The 19,188-nt window shown below is 29.4% G+C and overlaps 1 protein-coding gene across 1 annotated transcript; it reads left to right on the plus strand.

The window, feature by feature from the left end:
* The first annotated feature begins 408 nt into the window (after positions 1-408).
* Positions 409-17,705, plus strand: LOC145306730 (uncharacterized). The gene is made up of 22 exons (XM_080149009.1): positions 409-459; positions 937-1,039; positions 1,127-1,224; positions 1,798-1,890; positions 1,954-2,046; positions 2,599-2,700; positions 2,952-3,053; positions 3,768-3,866; positions 5,683-5,781; positions 5,921-6,019; positions 7,997-8,071; positions 9,112-9,210; positions 9,530-9,631; positions 10,777-10,875; positions 12,010-12,108; positions 12,439-12,552; positions 13,485-13,583; positions 13,750-13,848; positions 14,158-14,193; positions 14,617-14,667; positions 15,888-15,934; positions 17,595-17,705. Exons 2-21 carry the CDS (start codon positions 1,023-1,025, stop codon positions 15,914-15,916), a joined length of 1,704 nt encoding a protein of 567 aa, XP_080005135.1. The 5' UTR covers positions 409-459; positions 937-1,022; the 3' UTR covers positions 15,917-15,934; positions 17,595-17,705.
* Positions 17,706-19,188: the final 1,483 nt, after the last annotated feature.

The following is a 19,188-nucleotide window of genomic DNA, read 5'->3' on the forward strand; positions in this document are numbered from 1 at the left end:
GAGATGGTTAAAACAAAGATAATAAAAAATATTTGAAAATTGACATTTTCCTTTTGATAAACTAATTTTACAACTCTGCCCTTTTCAGTCTAAATATGTTATAATTAGTGGTTGAAGGAAGCAATTTTTGATTCCCCTGAACAGCACCCTCCCCCCCCCCCCCCCATCCATAAAATAAAATTTTTATTGTATTTGTGCTTTAAACTTTAATGCCGGAAACCTTTATTTGCTTAAAATTTATATTTGTCAAGATGATTATGTCAAGAATTAAAGATGTCTTATGGTACATAAATTGGAAAAGCAACTTTGTGGAAATGTTAGATACATTATAATGCTTTATAAATTGTCATGTCATTGCTAAAATGCTTCTCCACATTTTTTATATAAAAATACTTATTTTATTAGTTGTGTCTGCACTCCATGAAATTATCAACAGTGGCTTCAATCCTCAGTTTTTAGGTTGACATCATTTTTATAAAAGCAGAAATATAAGCTATGATTACAGTCTTGTCCCTCTAAAAAGAGCATGCACATATGATTCCATTTTTTATCCTCTATATATATAAAGATATCATCTTGGCCAATATTTGTCTTCTTATCTATCCAGATAAGAAAAATTTATTGTCACCCTTAATCCTCAAAGATTTGTGCAAATAAGTAATGGAAGATTACAGAAACATAACCCTTCCAGTTGTGTTGCTCTTGAAAGATGAATGGTACATTACTAAGTCATATTGCCTATAATTATATCAATACTAAGAAAGGCCAAAATGGAATGATGGATTACAAAAATTGTATTGGTCAAGAGGATATCAATATGAAGAGAGGGCTGGGGAATGAACCATGCATTTCCCTTTTTTAAGGGGACAAAACTGTAATCATATATTATATTTCTGCTTCTGTAAAAATTATTTCAACCTCATAACTGTCCAACAGGCCCATATAGGGACCCCACATTGGAACCTGGTATCAAATATGTACTTGCAGAAAGAATTGTTAGAACCTGCAGGCCTAAACATAAAATGTGGATGAAAACAGGGTAAGTTTCTGTTTTAATTTTAGATTTAGCTTTAAAGTTTAAATATCAAATAAAGTTATAAGATCTTTAATCTTTAAAATTTTTTAGGGACAATGTTAAAATTTATACAGCTATACATACAACATTAGATGAATGTAAAAAAATTCCAGATTGTAACACTGATTTTGGTCCTGTGGAAGTAAAAGGTCCATTTAATATTCTTATAGTTCTTATTGTTCTGATGTTTACCTAATGTTGAAGTAAAAATAAATTAAAATGTTTTCTTTAAAGATTGTCTAATGCCTTAAAACCACAAAAAAATATCAAAAGTTGTTAAATAAAGGGGTTAGGAAAGCAATATATGACTTACAACTGGAAATTCTTTATAAATCAGGGAAAATACACAACTTTTTTAGCCCAGTAGCTTTAATAGATAGATCATTAATAGGGTACATTCAATGCAACTCACCCACCAACCCTGACCAATAAAGTTCCAGAAAATAATGCACTGTTAAGGATTAAAAACAGAAAATGAGTTTCAACTTAAATCCAGCATTATCAACATGTTACAATTAAACAAATGATGAGGGTTGAGTTGGCAAAGCTAGGTTTAAAATCAACCTGTAAGCACCAGTGAAGTTAAAAAAAAGATAATTAAATTACAATATTTATTGAATCTTCTGAAAACAATTAAACTAATAAAATTTTCTATTAAGCTTATTTTAGAAAATATCTTTTCTTAAACTTTCTACAAAATTATATAAACTTCTGAATTTTAGAAGATTGTAGAAAATATTTCTCAGCATGTATCAACTTATTAGATACCGTGGCAAGGTTTTATAAAGAAGATATAAATATAGAAGATGAGAAAGGTAAAAAAGATAATAAAATTTTTATTGACAAGACTTATTTTTCATGTATATTTTCATAATCAGGAAGAACACCTTTTGTAAAAGCTGGTGGTGATTCTCGTTTTGTGTTGATAATCATAAAAACTGGTGGTGATTTTGGACAAAGTCAATGTGGAGGTTAGACTTTTTTTGTTATGATATTTAATTTGTGTTGAAAAAAATGTATGAGAGAAACAATTTCAAGATTTTGAATATCTCTATCCTGTATTTTTCTGTTTTCCTTCTGGTTGTGTCAGAAAAATGGAAAACACAGATTTATTTGAATCACTTTTTATAAAAATTATAAAGAAAAATCTAAATTTTATTTAAAATCTCCCCTGTACCTGGAGGGAAAAGGCCCTAGATTCTAGGGGTGAAACTGCTAGTAAATTAATAAAGAAGTACTTTGTCAACAAGACAGTGCCAAATTGTCCTAGAATTCATGATTTCATAAATCAAATTGAAAATATAATAACTGCATATAAATTATAGTGGTGAAAATATTGAATTTTTAAAAACTAACTAATAGGACTTTTATGTATAAATTTTTTTAATCAATCATATTCCTATCTTTTTATTACCTTATTATGAACAATTGATCTTTTAATTTGATAAAAAAAATACTATCTATTTCTATCCATATATTTGAATGTCTTTGAACTACAGAATATATAATTTCTTCATATTGAGAAGGAAAAACCAGTCTTATGATGGCAGCAGCGAGTGGAAACACAGACACAGTGAAGATACTTCTAGAATATGGAGCTGATGTCAACTCTATAGACAACAGTGGTATCTAAATATTTGTATCTTTAGTATATTATTTTATCTATATATCTTTCTACATAAATATTTACTTCATACCAGCAATTATCTTTCCATCTATCTTTTTATCATCTAGTTTGCTATCTACTTATACCTTATATTATCTTACATATATATATTCCTCTAAACACCTAAACTACAGAATATATATTACTTCATTCTTCATTCTGGATATATAAGCCTGTAGAATCTCATGTATCTTTTATATTTATATCTAGGAAGGACCAGTCTTATGTATGCAGCACAACATGGAAACACAGATACAGTGAAAATACTTCTGGAACATGGAGCTGATGTCAACATTAGAGAAATTAAATTTGGTTAGTTACATAATATATACCATATTAAACCTCTCTCCATGTTTCTAAAACAATGATATAGAATATATAAAGTACTAGAGTTGGCTTAATATAACTATATCACTATTGGCTAGTTTTCTATAAGTAAATATCTATTTATCTATTTCTCAATAAATCAATTTTCCTCCCCCGCCATTACTATCTAAAAGAAAGAAGTAAATATTTATTAATTTAAATGATTTTAAAAATATTTTTTCAATTATATTTTTTTCACATTACCATCACCAAAGGGTTAATATGATTAAAATTTTTGTTTTAATATTTTAACACAAAGAAAGTGTCGCCACAATCGAATTCTTTTAAAATACAGTTTTCTTAGATTTACTCTATTATAAACATATATTTTTTATTTATAAAAAAAGGATTAAATACTTCAATGTAATCCAAATATCTACATGAAGTGAAAAACTTAATTCATTCCATAAACAATTAGAATAAAGGTCTTATTGCTTTGGTCAATGAGAGTTTAATGAGGATTATTGGAGCACTTTGAGTTTTAAACACTTTACCATTGGAAGACTCAAGCTCATTTATAGACGTTTATTTCCTATATAGATCTGTCATGGATCTTGATGCAATAAAGCAGGCCGTTTTGTAAATGTTAAAAATTGGAAGATTTCATTAAATAAAAGTAATCACAAATATACTTAGTAAATAATATACATTTATATCCAGGAAAAACAAGTCTTATGTTTGCATCAGAGAGCAGAAACACAGACACAGTGAAGATACTTCTAGAACATGTAGCTGATGTCAATATTAAAGATGATAAGGGTTTGTTAATTACATGATATTCATATTTCTAGTATATTTATAAGGTATTTAAAAAAAACTGTTTGCTAACCCTTACAGATCGGGCCCCATTTTGCACCTTAATAGATTGGGGGGGGGGGGGAGGAGCAAATTATGCCCCCCCCCCCCTCTATCTTTGCTCCTGTTACATAACAATTTTTCTGGTGTTCCATGTGCATTTTTAGAGAAAATTACTTTTCATAATTATGGCTGCCAGACTGCTTCTTAACCGCTTTTTAGCAGCCAGCTGCTAAATATTAAAAGAGCTGTAGAGTTGCCAATTTTGAAGCTAAGATTACCAAATGTTAAGTGGACCTTTTTTTTCATAAAAAAAAATAATCTATTCCTAGTCATATTCGTCAGATTGCTCTATAGAAAATCAGTCAAAAATTGGTCAAAGAGCGGTCAAACGGCCATGACCTTTCTAATCACCAAAGTTCCTTAGTGCTCAAGGATTCTCCCCAAAAAAATTAGGTTTCTAGCTGTAATAGAAGCCACAATATTTATGATATATGTCTATAGTAAAAGCCAGACAAAAAATTGGTCATAAAATCTGTAAAGGAGCGTTCAAATGGTCATAACAATATCAAGTAAAGGACACCACACCGGAAACGTCTGGTCCCTCTACGGTGGAGTACAAGAGTTGGTGACTGCAGCAGTGAATAGACGAGCAGCACAAATTTATAGCAGCAAATCAAACAGTTGTTACGTTAGCAGCATACTATATTTAACTGATGATAATACAAAGACAATATCAATTTATATACACAGATTAAGGATAAGGAAGGAGTTGAAATGTGATAACAGCACCTTGGAGGTGATGGTGGTCTCTGTTGAGTGAGGGGTGGTGTTGATGATCTTTGGTAGGGGGTATGTGCAGGAGGTACAGGTTAAAGGGGAAGGTCTGATGGTTGGAAGGGGGTTGGGGTTAGAACCCCCGTCCCTCTTCATTTAAGTGGTCAAACAGGCAGAGTTGAGTTTTTAAATAGCTTAAAATGAGAATACACGGCCTCCCCCAAAAAAGAGTATGGGGGCCCCCCCATACTCTTTTTCACTCCCCACTCCCCCACCTCTCTTTTAAAGGCACACGATAGGGAAATGGAAGAGGGAGGTGTGAGCAAGGAGCAAGGGATTTGAAGTGGGAGAAAAGGGGTAAGCATTCAATAGTTGCCAACTAGAAATTACATTTTTCTAATAATGTAAAAGGATGTGGTATTAAAATATTACTCGTAAGATATAATAGTAAAAGAAAGCTAGAAGGATTATAAAAAATATTAGAAATCTTATTTTCATTTTTAGTTGGCAACTATTAGTAGTATTAATGGCACCTTCCCCTTTTCTCCCTGTGTATATCGCTTGCTCCTTGCGTTCATCTCCCTTCTCCCTTTCTCAATCAACATATAATGTGTCCCAGCACGCTTGCCTGCCTGGGGCAAGAAACTGGCCCGACACGCCTGCCTGCTTGAGACGGCACGTTTGACTATCCCTTTTCTCGCTGTTCAAATCCCTTGCTCCTTGTCTCCACCTCCCTTCTCCGTTTCCCTATTCTCTGCCTCTAAAAAGAGATGGGGGGTTGAGGGGAGTAAAAAAGAGTATGGGGGTGGGCCGTGTATTCTCATTATAAGCTATTTAAAAACTCCTCTCAGGTGAAACAGAACAATGTCTTGGCATTCCTTTAAAACAACAAATACACAGGTGGCTCTCTATCTTACCTACAAAAAAATCTACCTTTTTTGTGTGTCTATAACTATTGTATGAACTATAGAATATATAAAGTATCTAATATATTTAAATCTAGGAGAGACCAGTCTTCATACTGCAGCAAAGTATGGACACACAGATACAGTGAAGATACTTCTAGAATATGGAGCTGAAATCAACACTAAAGATGATGATGGTTAGTTTCATGATATCATATTCTAACTATCTATCTAATATCTATCTATCTATCTACTTCTATACCCTTCTATCAATGTGTGTCTATAAATATACTATGAACTAAAGAATTATAAAGTATCTAATATATTTATATCTAGGAAAGACTAGTCTTATGTATGCAGCAGAGAATGGAAACATAGATACTGGAAAGATACTTCTAGAACATGGAGCTGATGTCAATTCTAAAGATAATAATGGTTAGTAAGAAATATTATTAAATATTTTGCTAAAGTTTGATAATCTGATGGGAAATTTTTTTGTGCACAGTCCCTTTAAAGGACCATTTTCTCTGCAAAAAAAGTGCATCAAATAGTTAAAAAAAATCATAAAAATATCTTGTTCCTAGCCTTAGAAATGACTAAAAAAACTCTAAAAGTTGCCCAATTCTCAAACATAACTTAAAACTGGGGGTTTCTTAGTCATTTCTAAGGCTAGGAACAAGATATTTTGAAAGAGACAAAAGTTTTATCTGGGTTTTATCTGTGGGCATATGTGGTATATAATGGTTTGGACCACCCAGGACTAAAAGGTTGTCAAATTTTACCTTGGGACACCCTGTAAATGTGATTTTACGTCTGTAGAGCTAAAACTTGGTCCAAATTGGCTATTTTTTTCAAATTACTCAAATATGTGTCTTAGTATGTTTTGCCATAGTGTTTTCAGACCAGATCAATATTTTCCTATTTTTTGGACACCCTGTATTTTCAAAAAAAAAAGAAATTTTTTTTTTTTTTTAATTTTATTTCTATTTTTAAGTTACTTAAAACTGTCATATAGAATATTGATATAGATTTTGACTAATAACAATAATATTTGCCTATTTTACAAATATTTACACGTTTTGGACACCCTGTGCATGTTTTAAAAAATGATGGTTTTTGCCCCTTTTTGGGAGGAAGGAGTCATTTTAGGGCCATAGACTATTCCTTCATTTTTGTAGAACTTTTCAAAACACATCATTTGTTATTTATGCAAAAACCGCAAAAACCGAATCGTTTTGCCATATTAACCGCAAAAGGCGGAATTTTTGACGTTTTTTGCCGTTCCTGACGATTGAATGCGCATTTTTAAGATAACTGTGAAATACTTTTATTTAGGTAATTTAATTTACAAAATTTTTTGTGCAGCTAACCTTTTTTAGTTGAGATGGATTTCAATTGTTAAAACAAGAAAATGAAGTAAATATGATATAAATAATTACTATAACATAAGTAATAAAAGAAACATAAATCATGTGCATTTGAAATTCCTTTTGACAAAAATTGGTTAGATATACAAAAAATTTTACTTCACATGAAATTTAGTAAATTAAAATGCCAAAATAAAAGTATTTTACAGTTATCTTGATAAATCAACATCTTCTTGATGGTTGATGCATAAAGAACAAATGATGTGCCATGAAAAGTTCCACAAAAATGAAGAAATAATCTATGGCCCTTAAATGACTCCTTACCCCAAAAAAGGGGCAAAAACCATCATTTTTAAAAACATGCACAGGGTGTCCCAAAAAGGTAAAAATTTGTAAAATAGGCAAATATTATTGTAATTAGTCAAAATCTGTATCTATATGACAGTTTTAAGTAACTTAAAAATAGAAAAATTAAAAAAAAATAATTTTTTCTCTTTTTTTTTTAAATACAGGGTGTCCAAAAAACAGGAATATATTGATCTGGTCAGAAAACACTATGGCCAAACATACTAAGACACATATTAGAGTAATTTGAAAAAATAGCCAATTTGAACCGATATATTACATATGCCCATAGATAAAACACAGAATTTAAGCCAAAAAAATGATTTTTTTTACAGGTATTTTGGTCATTACGCTAAATATCCAAAATACACTTTTTGTTGGACACCCTGTAAAATTAGAGTTTTGGCCAAAATAGCATAAGTGCGCTTTTTAAATGAATAAACGATCATTTTTGTGTAAAAAATGTATAGGTTAGATGTAAGATTAATAAAAAAAAATAATTTTTAAAATTGTGAAAAATGGGTGTTTTTTAAATTTTTGTTAGTAGGTATCTAGACATCCAGGGACTCTGAAACTTTTTTTTGGCAATCCAGCATCCTTGAATCACCCAATGGACCAAAATATAGAGTATTAACAAAATCGGAGAGGTAGTGCAGAAAAGTGGTACATTTGGCAAATAATGCACCATATTTATATCTAGGAAGTACCATTCTATTAATTGCAGTGAAGACTCTTCTAGAACATAAAGCTGATGTCAATGCTGAAGATTATAATGGTTAGTTAGAAAATAATATCAAATATCTTTATTGGATCATGGAAAGAAAACAAAGTCATTCCTAATTAGGACAGAAGTCACTGGAAATTGGTCTAAGGAAGGCTACTTATGTCCTTTATCTAACAAAATCTAACTTAGGGGAGGTGACTTTTGTCCTATGTCTGACAAATTCTTACATTAGGAAGGCTGCTTATGTCCTTCATCTTGCAAAACATAGCATTTCTGTCCTTCACATAGCAAATTCTTGCAAAACATAGCAAATTCTTGCAAAACATAGCAAATTCTTGCAAAACATAGCAAATTCTTGCAAAACATAGCAAATTCTTGCAAAACGTAGCAAATTCTTGCAAAACATAGCAAATTCTTGCAAAACATAGCAAATTCTTGCAAAACAATTTGCTATGTGAAGGACAGAAATGCTATGTTTTGCAAGAATTTGCTATGTTTTGCAAGAATTTGCTATGTTTTGCAAAAATTTGCTATGTGAAGGACAGAAATGGTATTTTTTGCAAGAATTTGCTATGTGAAGGACAGAAATGCTATGTTTTGCAAGAATTTGCTATGTTTTGCAAGAATTTGCTATGTTTTGCAAGAATTTGCTATGATTTGCAAGAATTTGCTCTGTGAAGGACAGAAATGCTATGTTTTGCAAGAATTTGCTATGTGAAGGACAGATAAACTATTTTATGCAAGATTTTTCTATGTGAAGGACCAAAAAGCTAGGTTTTGTGTGGTGAAGGGAGGCTATTTATGTCCTCCATCTTGCAAAATATTTGTTAAGGGAGACAAGTTATGCCCTTCATCTAACAAATTCTCACACAAGGGAAGCTACTTATGTCCTTCCTAGGAAGGTGACTTCTGTCCTAATTAAGGAATGACTTTGTTTTCTTTCCATGATCCTCTTTACTTTTTATATATTTCATCTATATAATATTTATCTATCAATCTAGCTATTTGTCTATCTACCTCTATTCCTCTATCTCTCTGTGTGTCAATATGAACTATTGAATATACAAAGTATCTAATATATTAATATCTAGGATACCACAATCTTTTTGAGGCAACGTGGAGTAGAAACACAGATTTAGTGAAGATGCTTCTAGAACATGGAGCTGATGTCAACATGAAAGATAATTATGGTTAGTTAAAAAATAGTAAATTAATAAAGAAGTACTATGTCAACAAGACAGTGCCAAATTGTCCTAGAATTCATGATTTCATAAATCAAATTGAAAATATAATAACTGCATATAAATTATAGTGGTGAAAATATTGAATTTTTAAAACTAACTAATAGGACTTTTATGTATAATTTTTTTTAATCAATCATATTCCTATCTTTTTATTACCTTATTATGAACAATTGATCTTTTAATTTGATAAAAAAAATACTATCTATTTCTATCCATATATTTGAATGTCTTTGAACTACAGAATATATAATTTCTTCATATTGAGAAGGAAAAACCAGTCTTATGTCGGCAGCAAAGGGAGGATATACAGATACTGTGAAGATACTTCTAAAACATGGAGCTGATGTCAACTTTACAAATAATTATGGTTAGAAACAAATATTATTACATATTTCTAAAAAATATATTAAATCTACAGTATGACCCTCGAAAAAGTATTTTTTAGCATCTGCAGCCCTTATTTCTCAATGAATTATCAAAAAATGTTCTCTATAGATTTCCACATAAGTAGATATAAGAAATTTAATTTTACCTCCATTAACTCCGGAGATTTTTAGAGCTAAAGTTTTGAAAAAGTGACTGAGAAAAAGAATTTTTTTTGTTTCTCATAATTTTTGAATGGTTATATTATGTTTTTCTGGCAACTGAATAATAATACACAAAGAAAAACAAGTTAACTAGTTATTTCTTTTTTATACCACCAAAAAATATCAATTTTATATGGCAAAAAATACTACTGAATAAATTGATTATTTGCAAATTTTAGAATATTTATTTACCCTTATTTATGAAAAGGATTAATTACGACAGTTGCTCCGCCCCCTTTTCTGACATCTCAATCATTTAATAGGGGGTTAATTAAGTTTTTTAGACTAAAAAATCATTATGTTCTAATTTTATTTTCTTTATAACTTTTTTCTTATTAAAGTTAGCATTATGAAACAAAAACAATTTTCCTGCTATATTCATAAAGATTTATTTGGTTTTTTAATCTAAAACAAATTTGCCTAATAAGTAAGTTTTTCAAAATATCATTAAACTAAAAAGACTAAAAAAATATGTGTAAAAAATGCTTTTTACTCAAAGCCTAAATTTTTTATTTCATTTTTGTATAAAGTTTCTGCTAGTAACAAAAATAAAAGGACTTCTACCTTAATTTTGCTAAAAAAGTCGTTTCATGTTAAAAGTTACTTTTTCCTCAGTCACTTTTTCAAAACTTTAGCTCTAAAAATCTCCGGTGTTAATGGAGGTAACAAAAATATTTTCATATCTACTTATGTGGAAATCTATAGAGAACAATAATATATACATTTTTTAATAATTCATTGAGAAATAAGGGCTGTAGATGCAAAAAAATACTTTTTCGAGGGTCATACTGTATGTTTACTCCACAATATATATAGAATTTATATATCAATTAATCAACCTATTTGTCTAACTACCTACATACCCTCTTTCTGTGTGTCTTTGAACTATATAATACTTAAAGTATCTAATTATATTTATATCTAGGAAGACACAGTCTTATATATGCAGCAGAAAGGGGGAACTCAGATTTAGTGAAGATACTTCTAGAACATGGAGCTGATATCAACATTAAAGATAAATATGGTTAGTTACAAAATATTATTAAATATTTTTTATTTATCTTTTATCCATGATATTTATATATCAATCTACCTATTTCTATCTACCTCTATGCCTCTCTCTTTTTCTGTTTATATAATTTTACTATGAATTATAAAATATTTAGAGTATTTAATACATATGCAGGGTGCTTCAGAATAAACTGAGTTTTCCGATTTTCTGATACAACCAATAGGAATATGGAAGAAACAATTAAAGGTTCATGTTCTTTATAAAAAAATACATTAAACTTAGAACAGGTGTTTTTCAATATCTCTGAAAATAACAGCGCATTTTAGAGCATGAATATTTCAAAAGATGCTTTTTTCTGGTTGAATTTTGTGCCTTAAGGTTTTTTTTTTAAATTTAATCACTTGAAAACAACATCTTAACACAGCCAATAAAATTTTTTACCAAATACACTAAAAATTTTAATTTAACAATGCAAATATTTGGTTTTTCTTTTTGTTTACTTAATAAACATGACCTTAAAAATTGCTCATTTATTCCTATAACACTTTAATTTGATTGACAGATTTAGATATAAACTCATAATTTATCCATAATTTGTAATTAAATGCTTTTACAAGAAAAATTCAAACTTCAATAACTTTTTTGTCTTTAGAGATATTTTTGTCAAATAAAAAGGATCTTTTTCTTTTTACTATAACCTGCATTGTTAATGAAGATTCTTTTACTTCAAATGCATCACAATCAAAAAATGTGAAAAATGACAAATTGTGGTTTCCTTAAAATGCTTTTGTGGGGAGCTAAAAGACATTTTACCTTTAAAACTCACCAAGGTACTTTTCTTAGACTTTTCTAAATTAATATTGAAATTCGACAATTCTTTATACATAATGGAAGAGTTATTTCAATTTTTCTTGCACAACATTTTTCACATAGAGGCATTTTTAGAAACTTATGTACCTATCATATAGGCCGCATTTTTCGAGATAATGAAAAACACCTTTTATAAATTTGATGTTCTTTTATTGCAGAGAACAAGGACATATTATCGTTTTTTCTGTATCACTGTGTATATATATAGGAAAGACCAGTCTTATGCTTTGAACTATATAATACTTAAAGTATCTAATTATATGTATTTATATTAAGGAAGGCACAGTCTTATGGAGGCAGCATGGAGAGGAAACACAGATACAGTGAAGATACTTCTAGAACATGGAGCTGATGTCAACATGAAAGATAATGATGGTTAGTTACAAAATATTATTAAAAAATATGTATATCTTCTGCAAATAATACTTTATCCCTTATCCCTGCTACCATATGTGTATACTATATTTATTAATATATTAATAAATATTTATAGTTTTTATATATTGTAGCCTACATTTACTTCACAATGTAAAAAGTATTTATCTATCAATCTATCTATAATATATCTATTTCTGTACAACTCTCTCTCTCTCTGTATCTACAACTAAACTCTATCTATATATTGTATTATATTTCTCTCTGTATAAATTGCACTACTTTCTCTGAACTACAGCAAATATAATTATTTAATATATTTATATCTAGGAAAGACCAGTCTTACGTTGGCAGCAGTACCATGGAATTGGTCCAGAGATAATGTGAATACAGTGAAGATACTTCTAGAACATGGAGCTGACATCAACACTAAAGATAATGATGGTTAGTTACAAAATATTATTAAAATATTTATAGTTAACTATACTCTATCTATCTATTTTATTATATTTTTCTCTGTATAAATTGTACTACTTTCACTGAACTACAGCAAATATGATTTAAAGATATTGTGAAGCAAAATATTTTCTTTTCATTTTTTAGATAAAAACTTGTTATAAAAATTGGTATAAAAATTCAGCTTACTTAAGTTTTAAAGTTGAAATTAATTTAGATTTTTAAAGTTAGAATCATTACTCAGCTGAGAAACATAAATAAATTTGATACGTAGATGAGACCATTTCATATCATGATATTTCTCCAAACATAGGTAGAATTGGAAAAATTCATACTGAATAAAGAACCAAGGAAATCTTCTGCAAATACTTTATCCCTTATCCCTGCTTCCATATGTGTATACTATATTTGAGAATTTTTTATGTAGATTTTAAAAACAATGTTGATTTTTTAAAATTTTGATTACTTCTGTTTTTTTAATCAAAAAATTTAATCAACATATTTAACAATTTTACGCCTGCTGAAAAAATGTTATAGACATTTATTTGATTAAAACTGCCTGCTTAAAATATGTGTTTTAGGATAGTATCTGTTTAAAAAATTAAAAATTCAGGAACACTTTAAATAATATATTTTTATCCAGGAGTGACCTTTCTTATGAAGGCAGCATCATAATGGTATAGATCCACAGATATAGAAATGAATCTTCTAAAACATGGGGATGATGTCAACACCAAAGATAATGATGGATAGTTACAAAATAATAATAAATATTTTTTATCTATCCTTTCTCCACAATATTTATATATCAATCTACCTATTTTTCCATCTACCTCTATACCTCTCTCTTTTTCTGTTTATATAATTCTACTATGAATTATAAAATATTTAGAGTATTATATATATATATGTATATATAGGATGGACCAGTCTTATGTATGCAGCAGAGAATGGAAACACAGATACAGTGAGGATACTTCTAGAACATGGAGCTGATGTCAACACTAAAGATAATGAAGGTTAGTTACATAATATTAATAAATATTTTTTATCTATCCTTTCTCCACAATATTTATATATCAATCTACCTATTTGCCCATCTACCTCTATACCTCTCTCTCTCTGTTTCTATAACTTTACTATGAATTATAAAATATTTAGAGTATTTAATACATATATATATAGGATGGACCAGTCTTATGTGGGCAGCAGAGAGAGGAAACACAGATACTGTGAAGATACTTTTAGAACATGGAGCTGATGTCAACACTAAAGATAATGAAGGTTAGTTACATAATATTCTAGACTATCCAAGTACCTAAACATCCACCTGTATGTCTTTCCATCTATCTACTCATCTAATAATCTCTGAACATTACTCTCTATTTTTCTATTATGTCTATTCATATTTTCAAACGTGGTAGCAATTTTATGATATGTATTTTAATAATTGAATATATGTATAAAGCAATAAATAAAAGTTGTTCAGTTCATAACTGAAAGATTACAGCAATATCAAATTCTATATAATGTCATAATGACTATATAACTATAGTGCAATTTTTTTTATTGACTAATCAACAAATATTATAGGTTATACAGCTCTGGATAAGGCTCTTCATGATTATGGTAAGCCTTTTTTTATATGTTTAAAGTATAATTATTATTTTTTTTCTATTGATGAGAAGTTGAGGGGTAAGGACAGTGAAACTCTAATTTTGAGGGGGAAAGGGGTAAAATGATTTGGAACTTCCCATCCCCTCCCTAATTACTTATTTGGAGTGGGGGGGGGGGGTTAAAAAACATATTTTAGGAGTTAAATGTTCAAAAATACCTAAATTTATATAAATAAGGGCATTACATCATAACAAGGATGACAACATCCATAAGTAGCAAAGCACAAATAATAATGAATAAGAAAACACACAAGGATATTTACAGAACTATTGTTGAAATCAATCATAGATTTTGGAAGGAAAAAATCACAAAACATATTTAACATAATGACTGACCTTCAAAGAAAATTACATACATTATTAATACATATCATAGGACATGATAAAGTTAAGAAGAGAAAAATAGCAGAAATACTAACTGAACATGGTAAGCTTATTTAATATTTTTTGGATTTTATGGTATTTTTTATATTAGTCACTTAAAGTCAGCTCTAACAACATAATTAATTTTTTAAAAATATTTTATAATTTTTGGGGGCAATGCTTTGTAGAAAAAATGACTCCTAAATATTATTTCAGATTTATTTTGTTTGTTGGCTAATAAAATTTAAAGTTACAATCAAATCATATATCAAAGCATAATTCTACTTTTTTCTTTCATCAACCTGCTTTAGTCAAGTTACATATAATATTAATATCCATTTATTAAAGAAGCAGAATGTCTCTTTAAATTTGTTGGTGCTTTTATTGAAAGATCTTGATATGTGCAGGACATATTAGGCTCTTTTTCACAGCGAATATTACATTATTGTCTAGGGAAGATATTTATCTATTAAGGAGGAGAGTATTTCTCCACCCTCTTAAGAAAAATTGCCTCTAAAACAATTTAAACTTGCCTAATATTTTTTTCAAAACTTTAAAGTAGCTTTTGGACAGAATCCCTCCCTTTTTCAAAAGTGATCCTAAATGCATTTTGGGACATAGCTGTTAATCCATATACAAAAGTAACAGGATCAGGTTCTGTTTGTATGTCTGTTTTGAAAGTGGGTGAGGTTTTACCTTCCCCCCTCCTCAAGTACTCCTACAGGTCTTATAGCCAATGTAGTACTAATAATTTATAAAACAAATACATATAATATATTTTCTCGTATTTATTCGAATCCGGTGGATAGGAACCGGTTCTCATCCATACGAAAAAACTATGTCTAGCATCGTATTATATCAAGTTTTCTACGAATATAGAATTGTACAATCACAAGATTAAAACTAGTTTTTTTAGCCGGTGCCTTCGGCACCACGGGGCTAAAAAAACTAGTTTTAATCTTATAATTGTACATTCTATATCCGCGGAAAGCCGTTTATAATACGATACGAGAAATAACTATTCTCGTATTTATTCGAATCCGGTGGATAGGAACCGGTTTTCATTAATATGAAAAAACTATGTCTAGCATCGTATTATATTCAGCTTTCTACGAATATAAAAATGTACAATCATAAGATTAAAACCATTTTTTTTAGCCGGTGCCTTCGGCACCTCAGGGCTAAAAAACTGGTTTTAATCTTATAATTGTACATTCTATATCGCGGAAAGCCGTTTATAATACGATGAAAGAAATAACTATTAATATTGAAATATTTATTCAGGAGCTAAGAAAGGAAGTGAGATTGAGTAAAATCTAACTTACAACAAGGTAAAACATTTCTTTAAATTAATATAAAAAAAGGTTTAAACACATAAAAGCTATACAAAAGATAGGCATATCTATAATCAATTGGTTCTGTACATAATAATTAGTGGTTGAAACGTTTGAACACTCAAATTACTGAATCAACCAATCAAAATTAACTAAAGTCCCCTCTCTCAATATATATTATAAACTGCGAACCAAAAAATAGGCAAATCTGAATTTGCAGAATAGCAGCTTTAATATTCATTTAGGATTATTTTACTGTAAATATAAAATGTAGATGCATCTTTTGGTTACAAGTTTCTACCATTAATTTTTTATTAATCACCACCAATGAAGCACAAGATCTCAAAAACAGCATTTTGGGTAAAAACTGGTGAACCAAAAAGATATGCAAATCCAAAACAAATCAATGGAAAAACGATTTTTTTTGCACTTTTCTTCTGTTTTAAAGATTGATTCTGATAAATTAACAATTTTTTAAGGGATTTATGCATAAATTGTTATGAAATGTAGTATAAGGTAAAAATTAATGATTTTTTAAAATAAGGAATATTAGAAAATAATAAATTCGACCCCTATCACTTTAGAGGACAGTTGCTGACCTCCAGTCTTATGGATGAAGCTAAATACATATTAAAAATAATAATTACTCACAAAAGTATACAAAAATTATTTTTAATATGTTAAAAAAATCCATTTTAAAATCTTGATTTTGAGGATGTTGACCTTTCAGATGCTCCTATGGGTAGTGATGGTGAGCCAAATGTTATCAAAGTGCATGACCATGATGACAACTTATATATTGAACTATGGTCCAATTTTTGTATTCTTAGCAGCCTCCAGCCAAGCAGTATTAAAAAAGAAAAAAATTGCAATTTTAATTACTCCAATACATAAGGTAAATACTGTCTTTTTAAGAAGATGTTTATATTTCTTGTCGGCAGGCTCCAATGGAGATTGCTATGACTACAAAAAATGGTACATAGGTTGATAGACGAGTTATTGTAATGGGCATGTACTTAGATAACATTTGGCTCACCATCATCACCAATAGGAGCATCTGAAAGGACATCATCCTCAAAATCAGGATTTTAAAATGTTTTTTTTTAACACATTAAAAAGCATTTTTGTATACTTTTCAGGGTAATTTTTATCTCTAACATTTATTAGGCTACATCCATTAAACTGGAGGTCAGCAGCTGACCTCTAAAGTGTTAGGGAATGAATTTCTTTTTTTCTAATTTTTCTTATTTTAAAAAATCATTATTTTCTACCTTATACTACATTTCATAATAATTAATGCATAAATCCCTTAAAAAATTGCGAATTTATCAGAATCAATCTTTAAAACAGAAGAAAAGTGCAAAAATTGATTTGTTTTGGATTTGCATATCTTTTTGGTTCACCAGTTTTTACCCAAAATGCTGTTTTAGAGATCTTGTGCTTCATTGGTGCTGATTGATAAAAAATCAATGGTGGAAACTTGTAACAAAAAGATGCATCTACATATTATTATATTTACAGTAAATTCGTCCCAAATGAATAATGAAGCTGCCATTTAGAAAATTCGGATTTGCCTATTTTTTTGGTTCGCAGTTTACATCTAGCATCTAATATTGATTCTAATATTATTTTGATATTTTTAAAACCATTATTTCAGGACAGAGTTGCTTTGGTTGAACAATTGATTGATTATTGTTTATATTAAAAATTCAATCATGTTAATTGAATATATCATATTGCTATTAAATGTTTAAAATATATATACAGCTTTTAATTATCAAATATTGTTATGTTTTATATTGTTACTAGCGGTTTCGCCCCTAGCCTCTTTGCACCAAGGTAATTAAAAAAGATTGTACCTACCTCAGCTTATACTTACCCCCCACCCCCCACAAAAATTTTGGGGGGGATATTTTTGTTTTTTGGGGGTGTCCCATTCCCCAAGAAAAAAGCCTAAAACCACCACAGGACCAATCGGTATAAACATTGAAGAGTAGAATCCGATTAGTTACCGAGATCTTAAGGGACTAACGGACAGAAGGACATCATTCTACTTTGTATTATAGATTTTCATATAGGTCCATACTTTTTAGTTTTCTATGTCAAAAATTTTTTTCTACGATTCTTGAGCACATTCAAAATATTTTATTAGTCCCTTTCGTAACATCGCACCTTATGGGGCGATTCTTCGTATTTTTCACAGTAGCGTTTCTCCTATTTCTAGTCCCTGCTATAAAAGACATTTTAAAAATACGACGAATCGCCCCTTATGGGGTGATGTTACGAAAGGGACTATTCCCCATATAAATAACGAGGATTGCAACATATGTAAAGCAACACATTGAAAAAAAACACTCATTTATCATGTTAAAATAATTTGGTAAAAACATTGTCATTGCATTGGCCAAGCAATAGGACAACTTTCTGTTTGTTTTAGGTAATGAATTTATAATTAGCGTAGTTTCTCTATAAATAGGATTTGTCCGTAAATCACATGACCAAAAGTAGTCGATCAAAATATACATCACTTCATTTATGTAAACAAGGATAACAAAAAAAGGCACCTTGACTGTCCAAATTGGAGCAATATTAAACAGATTTTTTATAAAGAAAATTGTTTTTTCCCCTAAATTATCTAATTTTATATTTCACATTTTTGCTGTGTAAAAGATGATTTACTGCAATACCTTGAAATATGTTATCTCAAAAAGTAATAGAACTAGAAAAATGTTAAGAGACCTTTTCAGAAAGCTCCAATATCTATCAATTTAACTGTAATGTGAACGAATTTTCATGATGAACATTAAACACAAAATAAGATGAGGTAAATAATAAATAAAATTTTCTACTAGGAGAAGGTAGTCAATGTAGGGAAAGCATGTTTTGAACTCACCAGGTCCCAGTACATCCTGTGTAAACCGTTTTCACGGTTTTTTTTTCTAACTTAAAAAGCCTTCGGGTGAGGTATGCTCAGCTGTCTATTTAAAATAGCATTTGAGAAAACCAAATTTCCCCATCAGCTTTTTGTATATCAGAGCATAACCGACAGACAGACAGACAAAATAATGTAAAGAGTAGATGCACATTATATATAATAGGAATTTTCACTAAAAATTTCATTGTCTTTCGAAAGGACCCTAATTGTAGAAAATCTTCGCTCTTAAAAAGTATTAAAAAAAAACATTTATTAGATTACAAATCAAATTTTTACATTTTAACAAAATTAAATGGAATTTAACAAAATTATGAAT

Source organism: Acartia tonsa, chromosome 15, assembly GCF_053477335.1.
Source record: "Acartia tonsa isolate MP-2025a chromosome 15, ASM5347733v1, whole genome shotgun sequence".
Classification (NCBI taxonomy): Eukaryota; Metazoa; Arthropoda; class Copepoda; order Calanoida; family Acartiidae; genus Acartia; species Acartia tonsa.

Excerpts from the sequence above, each read along its gene's own strand:
- LOC145306730 (XM_080149009.1), top strand. Across the intron at positions 1,225-1,797 it reads TGGTCCTGTGGAAGTAAAAG|AAGATTGTAGAAAATATTTC; the intron begins GTCCATTTAATA and ends TCTGAATTTTAG. Across the intron at positions 9,211-9,529 it reads CAACATGAAAGATAATTATG|AAGGAAAAACCAGTCTTATG; the intron begins GTTAGTTAAAAA and ends CTTCATATTGAG.